At 46.8% G+C, this 9,706-nt stretch overlaps 1 protein-coding gene across 1 annotated transcript in view; it reads left to right on the forward strand.

The window, feature by feature from the left end:
• Window positions 1-9,386, forward strand: part of LOC119446536 (carotenoid-cleaving dioxygenase, mitochondrial) — a 153,095-nt gene extending 143,709 nt beyond the window's left edge. The window contains exons 11-12 of the mRNA XM_037710983.2: window positions 1,069-1,183; window positions 4,913-9,386. Coding sequence (XP_037566911.1) covers window positions 1,069-1,183; window positions 4,913-5,067 — 270 coding nt within the window. The 3' untranslated portion in view covers window positions 5,068-9,386. The remainder of the gene's footprint in view (window positions 1-1,068; window positions 1,184-4,912) is intronic.
• The last annotated feature ends 320 nt before the right edge of the window (window positions 9,387-9,706 follow it).

Here is a 9,706-nt window from a genome sequence, read left to right on the forward strand (position 1 = left end):
TCACTTCTCTTCTGTCGTCGTAATGGGGAGGCCGCGTTTACGGGGGGTATGCGCCATTCATTGTCTTACCGTAACGGACAGATTTAATTTTGAAGCAATTTAATTTTTGAAGAATCGCGAGCGGCAAGGCGGGCAATTGCTGCTAACCACGCCGCCGAGCAAACTCGAGACATCGAACGCACATGACAACGGCGGACTGCCGGCATACCGTCATTGCCGTCGTTCTCTCCGTCGCAGACGAACGTGTGTGTAACCTCATAATTGAGAAATACTTAAATGAACCCTCGTTATTAACCCAGTTATAAACACCGGGGCCGGCCGCACGTTTCAGCTTCGCTGGTTAACCATCGTCACGGAGTGGAAGGGCCGACGAATTTCTTTTTTCTTTTTCGTCTTAGCTCACGCAAAATGACCGAAGTTAGATATATTTTATGTTTATAATTACAACGCGGCACATTGCAGCAGATGGATTCCTGCAGCGAGGCACAATTACCCGCAACATAGCTGCCGCGGTAGCTGACTGGCTTTGGCGTTCTGCCACCGAGCAAGAGTGCGTGGGTTTGATTACTGTTCGCGGCAGCCGAATTTGGATGACGGCAGAACGATGACGCTCGTTCATTTAGATTTACGTGCGCGATAAATAAACCCAGGTAGTCGAAATTCGTAGCTCTTCACTCGGCTCCAACAAACAACCATGCTGTATCGTAAGTTAACTCCCTGAATTTTTTAGTGTCCCCCATTTTTTTTTCATTCAGGCGCAGCTTTCTTTGCGAACAACGGCAGCTCCTGTAGCCACCAGCAAAGGCAAAAGAACGCCAAAATGCCGATTCCCTATGGTATTAGTTCTCAATAGCGGTCAGCAGACGCGAAAAGATTCAGCGATGACACCGACCTCGCAGTAAAGTGTGCAACGTCTTTTCGACAAAATCAGAACGTTACATTTTAGTTGTCATTGTATTCACTATACTTGAGCGCAGTGCACACAGAACCAATATTGTTCGTGTTTCCTTGGAAGTACTTGTTCTTATATGCCACCTTTTATCGGCTGTCTGAACGATACCTATACAGATCTGCAAGCTGGATATCGAGAGGCGGGAAATGCAACTCTGGCGAGAGTCGGACACGCAGTTCCCCAGCGAAGCCGTCTTCGTAGCGAACCCCGAAGGAGTGGATGAAGATGACGGTAAGCCTGTTTTTTGTTCATCACGTGAACAGCGTTAAAACATCAGAATTTAAAGTGTCAAAAAACTCCTAGCAAATTATGGGCCCTCTCTGCGGGCTTACAGATAATTTTACATAGGTAGCAGTGGGTGACCTTTGTTCAAATTAAGCGGGAAACTGAATCCGGCAATTAAAAAACGTTTTATCAAGGTGGTAAAAATTGGTTCAGTGTGGGCTCTTAAAAAAAACTATTTATTGATGATTTACTTCCGAGCTATGGTTTAGGTTTGCCTGAAATTTTTTATATTTCATGTCGCCGGTATTTTTCAGACCAGCCTTTCACAAGTGAGTGAATAAATGTGTTCGTTATTGCGGGTCTGTCACTGCATAAATGAAATAGAAATAGAAAAAAATTGTACCCCTCACCTGCCGTGGAAATGGGGGTAGGTGAAGCTTGTCGTGGGTTTCTTCGGTGTTCCTCCGAACGAATTGCACTCACGAGTACCCCGTTGGGCTCGAACCACAACCGGTCACACGCACTGCAGCTGGGTCCGAAGTTCCGGTTGAGAAACTCGCATTGAAACCTGGCCATCATGCCGGGGAAGTTGGCGCTAGCGTTGCCGTTGTCGGGTTCTTGGAGGGCAAGACGACGCTGACGTTTGGCCTCAACATCGCACTCCCGCAACTCGGGGTCCATGGCTCTTCGCTGACGTTTCGCCTAGGCTTCGGAAGCCCTCGCGCTAGAATCGGCATGTTGATGACGAGCCCTTTCTCGAGTGCATTCATTCTGGATGGATTTCCATGAAATTTCTTCAAAATGACATCTGTCCGTTACGTAAGACAATGAATGGCTCATACCCCCTTAGGCAATGGCTGATAGCCCCCGTATGCACGGCCTCCCCGGCCATTACGACGACAGAAGAGAAGTGAAATTCTACACTGGAATGATTAGCGGGAACGCAGCCAGCTGTGGAAGCAGACGACGAGGACGAACGCGGGAGCAGTGGCACGAGCGCGTGCCGAGCACAAGCCACCTGTGCAGCTCTGAGAGCAGGTGGTTTTTGGCGTTTCATCGCCGGCTCAGGCTAGCGCATACAAGCTTCGCTTGAAACGAAAACTACAGACCCAGCAGCCTCAAGTCAATGGCTGTGCTAAGTTACTCCATTGCAATGTACCGCCTTCGCGTGACTTAAAAACTTCACTCATACATGCATGATGGGCCCTCACTTAAAGGCCACTGTTCACTACTCAGTAAATGCTGTCAGGTCTTGCCCCTATAGGCGATATCATTCATCCTAAGTGGTGGTTCGGGGCATCGGTGACCTTGGTAAATTTTCAGTTCTCCGTTCCGTCAGATGGGTGAGTGAGGAACAATTCCGCTGATATACACACCCTTAACTACAGAACATACAAGATAAATTGCGACGGCCACTGAAAGAAGCAAAAATCGACAGAAACCATCGGGGTATGATTGTGCACGTCAAGCGACAGCTAAGTGGTTTAAATCTGGTGAAATGTCTAGTTGTGTGCTATGCGAGCGTGTGTATAACGACAAGACTAATGTGTTGACGCTGGAATGGAAACGTATGCTACACTAAGGGCCCATTCACACTTGCGACTAGGCGAGGTCGCGCGACCAAGTTGGTCGCAAAGCGACCAGTCGCAAGTAGTCGCAAATGGTCGCTTTTCTCGAAATGCGACCATTTCGGGCGAGTCGCTCACTGCTCGATTTTTCAGTCGCGCGACCACAGTCGCAGAACAGCTGAACCAATCAGATGCGAAGGAACAGGACGTCCGTATACGCTGACGCTTATTTTACGTGGCGATGGCATTTCAAGCAGACGTGAACGGCATATCGTGATACATTTCGGTTTAGCGACTCGTCGGTCGCATTTGTAAGTGTGAACATCGTTCGTCTTGAGTAGTTTTCTGGTCGCCAGTCGCAATTGGTCGCGCGACCTCGCCTAGTCGCAAGTGTGAATGGGCCCTAAGCCGACATTATGGCAGTGGAATGAAGGCAAAACGGCGAACAACGGCACTGCGACGATTGTGTGAAGATGAAGGCGCGACGACCTCGGATTGAGAGCTATGGAGATGGCTGAAGACGACAGTATTATATGGCAGGCGGCATAACGATAACGGAGTGACGAGTGCGTGACAACGACTGTGGTAGGTAGCGCAACGATTTTGACATAACGACGGTGAAATGAGGACAGCGGAAATGACGCTGAAACGACGACCGTGCGATGACGTCATCATGACGAACACGGCATGATTTCAACGGAATGACAGCACCATGACGACGATGATGGAGCCGTATGATGACGGTTTAACGATGACAGCGTAACGAGGGCGGAATGAAGACGACGTTATGACGACGATTGTGTGACGGGGCAGCAGGGTGAAGATGGCAGAATGATCACTACAAAGTGAAGGTGACGGCGGCTGCGCGAAGACGACCATGTGACGACCGCGGAATGACGAAAACGGAGATAGTCGATAGTCTAGCAAAAGCGGTTAGACGGCAACAAAATGACAACGTTGACGACGATGGCACGTAAAAAGACTGTGTAGTGATGGCGTCATGACTATGATGGCAAAACTGCTAATGACTGCTTAACGCAGTGAAAGGCGCATGCCTATCGGGACAGGAGTACACTACAGGACAATGGTTGCTACTAGATTGGTCCACTGTAGCCCTGGCCGCCATCCCTTTCTACTCTTGTATGCGTGAATGCTCGCGCTGTAAGGAACGAACTAGAATTGATCGACATTTTATGCCACGCATATATTTATAAATGTGCAGAACGAATGTTGGACAGTCTCGAACGAAAACTGTGCCGTGGTTCTTCTAAAAAATGTCACAGTTTCGCCCTAAGGGCGAAGCAATGAATGCGATAGCAACACAGCAATGTCATACGAAGTAAGGTGAGCGGCTTTGGTAGCAATATGAATTGTAGTAAACATGAGCTGATTAAGTAAGCAGGTGTGCTGCGGCGTAAGTAGACCGACATGAAGAGAGACTCGATGACCACGAGAAGGCACGTGTGAAACGGTGGTGTTGATGAGAAGCGCTTCCCGTGGGCAGCGCGTGCGAAGGGACACACCTGTAGCGCTGCACTGCCGATCCGGGCAGCATTGCGTGTGTAGCGTGCGTTGGAAAATGTGGCCCGACTATTACGAACTGAATGAACAAGCGGGGTGTGAGCGCGCACAAACACGAAGAGATCATACTGAATGACAGCAGACAACGACTGTCAAAACGCTGGCAGCAAGCATACGCCGCAGCGGGCGAAGGTACGTGCGGTCTGTCGCTTCAACGGAAACTGAGCGGCGATTGCACGGCGCTTAAAAGTCAGAGCCGTGTGGAGATAAGAGACGGTGCGAGCGAGCGACGAGCGCGGTTGTTGGCAGAGAAGTGCGCCCCCCCCCCCCCATTGCTCCCTCCGGCGCTGGCTTCCTGCTTCCTTGCTTGCGCGTGGGAGATTGAGTGCGTTCGCTCTCCGTGATAGCGCGCGTCCCCGCACGCTTCCTTTCGGGCATACGGCGCGCGGCGACGATTTTATCTATAGGGAACCTCACGGCGACGGCGACGACGACGGCGACGACGACGGCAGAAATCCGGTTCAAGTGTCCATATAATTGCTATCGCAATAAAACATTTTCAGTTGCCTGTTCCTGCTCGGTCTGGTCGTTTAACTAATCGTTGTTTTTCTTTCTTTTCCTCCTGTCCCTAAAACCCGCCCCACAGGCGTCCTTCTGTCGGTGGTGAACGACACAGACTACAGCAAGCCGGACTTCCTCTTGGTGCTGGACGCCAAGACGCTGACTGAACTTGCGCGGGCCCAAGTGCCCCCTCACGTGCGCGCCTGTACCTCGATCCACGGTTGCTTCGTCAGGAGCTGAGAGGGCTACGCAGCCCCTCTCCTCGGGGAGCATCGCACAAACCGCCTTTGTATTCGCGCAGCCCTGGTCCAATCCATTGCATGTATACGCGTCTTTCATTTCGGTGCTGTGCAAAGTATCATTCGGTGCCACCAAGTGTGGTCGCTTTTTATTGGAGAGCTTCGGCCTGTCCGTAAAACGTGTCGCAGCTGACGGAATAACGGGACGCCGGGGATGTCGCCGACAGCAGCGCCGGTAGCGCCTTCTCGTAACGCTTTCTTCAACCACGACGCGTTAGAAACGTTTCTGGGCTTATTTATATCTTTGGTTTTTTTGGTAAGGCGTGATTCTATAGACAAAGTTAGCGCCTTTATGCAGCACCGGCTTCTCCTCGTCGCATGGTGAACAGAATTAAATAGAAAAAAGCACCGCTAATCACCGAATTCAGTAAAAGACCATGCTTACTTCCAGAAATTCACACCCGTCCAGGAAGCCACGCTAGATAGTAAAAACACCCGTACAAATACGTATATGGATAAACATGTATATTTCGTAAACTCTCGTACAAATACGTGTACATATGATAAGAAATATGTAAAGTTATGTAAAGTTGCATAAATAAGTAAAAGTACTTGAAGTTGTCCGAGAAAACGTACAGAAATTCAGTTTCTTCGTTTCGTAATTGTTCTCGCAGAAGGGAGTAAAACAAAAGACTGCAATTCCCCGTGCACGGCTAGTGTCTGTTGCTGCATGTGCACCTTTGCAGTCGTTGCAGTATAGTTTTGTGGGTTCTAGTTAACCTAAGCGTCGCAAGGTGTCGCCACCAGCGCTGCAGCACACGTCTGTGTCTCGAGTTCCGGTTGCATTTCGTAAACTGTGATACGTTGACGGGGGGGTTTTTAAAACTTTGTATACTTTCTTTAGCGAGTTGCCGTCAAGGTACGATGTGTGGGAGCTGAACTGTCGTCGATCTCATGTTTTGTGACCGTTGCGAACAGACTTGTTGCTTACCGATCCGCGTAGATGAATGACAGAGATGTAAGTGTTGTGATGTCAAGTTCAAACAAAAACGCAGTTGTGTGTACGTTGCCGTCGTTCCGCCGCCATTTGCCTAACTGTTACCTTCTTCTTGTTCCTTTTTTTTTTCAGGAATCTCGCTAGCTTAGCTTTCAGCTCTAAAAAAAAAAAAATTGTGGTCTTTTCGGAGAGCAAGTGTGTAGGTTTCGTGGTAGTCATTGTTAAGCGTTGCCGTTTGATAATATTAAATTCTATCATGTATGAGCTTCCTTTCTCGTTCATGTTAGGAAGTGTACGATCCTCGGAATCCAGAAACAGAGATCTCATGTTCACAGTTGTATAGGTAAAACATAGAAAAAGCACTATAAATTAGCAGAGTGCACCAAAAGCTCAGATAAGCAACCAATAGTAAAGTCGTTAAAACCTGCCGTTCTCGGACCCCAACATTCCACGCTTGCATTAGCAGGCAACGCGCAGATACTGCTCCTCTACCAAAGACTTGCTCGTAATACAAAGCGCAATCAAACCATTTTGAATTTAATTTTTGCGAACATTTGAGTAGTTTTCTTTCAATTTGCCTTTTCAGCCTGACATTGTAGGTGTGTAACTTTCGTCAATAGCGTTCTGTGGTCGTAGAGGAGTACATTGCAGCTTCGAGTGAAGCTCAATGTAATGCATGCGCCATAACTTTTTTTTTCTGGCGCACATGAGTGGTGAATAAGTTATTTTGTGCAAATGAAGGCAGAGTCACTCCGTCAAATTCTTGGGGTGTCGACGTGTTGTTTCTGTGTATCTACGTATGCTTTCACTGCGATGTTTTGCAGCTTCGGTTTCTTCAATGAACGCACTAAGCTATTTGAACCTTTCTCTGAATACTTCGTAGTTTTCGGTACACTAAACAAGAAAAGCCTGGCTCCGTAATTTCAGCCTTGTGGTCCAGTTATACGCGTACAAGCGTAACAAGCATGCTCCGAGCTTTACAGAGAAGGCAATATCGTGACGCAATCGAGGACCGTCGCATAAATGTTTACTCATAAGCATCCCAGTCATGTCAGTTTGAAATTTACAAATTGTTCAACCAGCAGCTACTAGAATCTGACTTTCTTTTCTAATAATTACAATAAGTTTCAACAAACGTTAGCATAATTGGAACATTCCTGCTTTTACCACGTACTTCAGGCGGGAACACAAAACATAAAGATTTTACTGAACAAGCCTTCATGCTGTGTGTATCACTAATCACTCTATGCCTTTCGTCACATTTTGTCAGCGCTCTTCATTTGTACATAAGCAATTGTAAATGTACGGTTTATATTGGGCAACCTACGTCGCCACTTGACTCGCATATTTCATTTGGAGTTTGCCATTATGTGGTTTCCTGGTTGTTCGATAGTGTAAAACTATCGGCACGACAGGGCGAGTATTATGAACGTTACAAAAATATTGGTGTTTCCCGCAGGTCGAAAATTGTGAGGACTGTGCGGTCGACTTGTTTAGCCTTAGTTCTGAGCTGCGTCACCAAGATGTCATTTTTTTTCTTTATCGTAGCTCACTTAAGGAAGAGCTGCCTGACATCATGCGCATCCACGTTAACGATAAAGCACAGAAAATATACTTTCGACAACAGGCAACTTCGACAACTCTTCGACAACTGGTGATGATTGCTTTATGACTAGTGCACAGAATTTTGACAAACTTTTGTTTAAGATATAGTTGCACCTCAGTGAATGACGTCAGTATATCATCCTTGTGTCCGCTTCAGGGAAAACTTGCGTGCAACGGGCCAGAATAGACACAAATGTGATCTTGACTATTAAGATTCGGCATCTGTTCAACTGTTGAGGTTGATATTGTTTAATATATGTTGACAAATGACGAGATAGATTACATTAGAGCCGCCTATTCGAAGACGCAGATAGGAAAAAACCAATACTGTCCAGTTGCCCATGTAACACACACAAGCACACACCCCGAAGACAACCATACCAATCCTACTCGCAAACAGCAGAATAAGAACTGAGAAATGATGTTTTAAAGTCATCCTTTCCGAGGATAAACTTGACAACGCGTGCTTATACTTCGAATAGCTTCCGAATTGTGGTCCTTGCCCTTTCCCATTCGGTGCGTACTCGTGACGGGGCTGGTACTGGCAGCGCAGCTGGTTCATTTTGGAAGAATATAGCGAAACACAACGCCTTTCCGGACTCAAAGGCGAACATCTTCAAAAGAAGTCTATGTCGCTGGATAAAATTCGTAACTCAGTCCTACGCGCAATTTCAAGGACTATTGAGATGAAAGAGCATTGAAATCGGCGAGCTCGAATGGCTTCCTTCCGTGAGCGTGCACAATGTTGGCACCGGTCATCTGACATTTCGAACAAAACCGTAACATTACCTGCTTTATAACATTGTTTTCGCCATCCATCTTTCAGTGTTTTATCTTTTTTTATTTATTTTAGTCCCTTGCCACGAGATGTGGGACCACTTCCTCTTCTGGCAATTCAGGGTGTTGACGATGACGTAGCTGCTCGTGGTGTACCTGTGTTGTTGTAGTTTATGGTGAAGGGATGTTAGAAGTACGTCTAAGCTGCCAGTCCTACGCATATATTACATCGCTGAAAAACTAGTCATACTCGTTATACCTTAAGGTTTAGCAGTGTGAAGATTATGGTTCAGAGAAAAACGAGCCTTCTCTTAATTTTGAACAGACAAAATTGAGGCGCTAATTAAGTCGTGAATGCTGACAATGTGAAAATTGAGATGAACTCGTTTGATCGCTTGGCTTACCAAAAACATGCGTGCGAGTTCATCATACAAGACGAGGGAACGAGGATAAAGCGAGAGGCACCTGTCCAGCACTTGTTGTGTTCGCTACTTGACACATTCTGTGTATTCTTCATTAGTGAACATTTCGTTTGCCAAGTCCTAGTATAAACGCACTCATATTTTCTAAGTGATTTCAGTGATCACCGAAGTCCTTCATGCTTCAATTTTTTGGGGGAAGCATGAAAAAAATAAAGGTCGTCTTTAACCTCAACGCTGTCGAATGTTAATCATCACGCATGCATTCCCAAACTGTGATAAACCGATTCGTTACAAATTCCTTCATTTCCATATTGCGTGTGTCCTGTGCAACTGCATCTCTTCATTGCCATTATTTTACACATTGTATACTGCCCCTAAGTTTAAGATCATTGTGATATGCTTTTTCAGTCAGAAGTCCGTTCGTATACTTGGATACTACTGCTGTATTTTGTTTGCCTGTACAACCAAAGCCTGCAAGAGTCTGGCATCCAGGCTGGCAGTATCCAATAAAAAAGTTGAAACTTGGCCTCGTCCGTTTTTTTAACCAATAGTAAACGGCCCGAAAGCGAAAACAATATTCATAAACAACCATCAGTCTCTTGTCTCGGTCGTTGTGTTATCACTTGGGGTGTGTTGTCATGTGACAGAATGACATCCTCGTCTGTTACAGCATTGCGCGTCGTGTGTCCCGAAATACAGGCAGAAATGCCGCATCTCTCAGAGATGGGGCGCATGACGGCGCACAATTTACCTACGCGTTGACCCAGTTAGGAAGCATTGGCGCGTCCGCTTCCTAACTGCCCTGCGCGAAGGGACTGGAAATGTGTCCAGAAAATATT

Source organism: Dermacentor silvarum, chromosome 3, assembly GCF_013339745.2.
Source record: "Dermacentor silvarum isolate Dsil-2018 chromosome 3, BIME_Dsil_1.4, whole genome shotgun sequence".
Classification (NCBI taxonomy): domain Eukaryota; kingdom Metazoa; phylum Arthropoda; class Arachnida; order Ixodida; family Ixodidae; genus Dermacentor; species Dermacentor silvarum.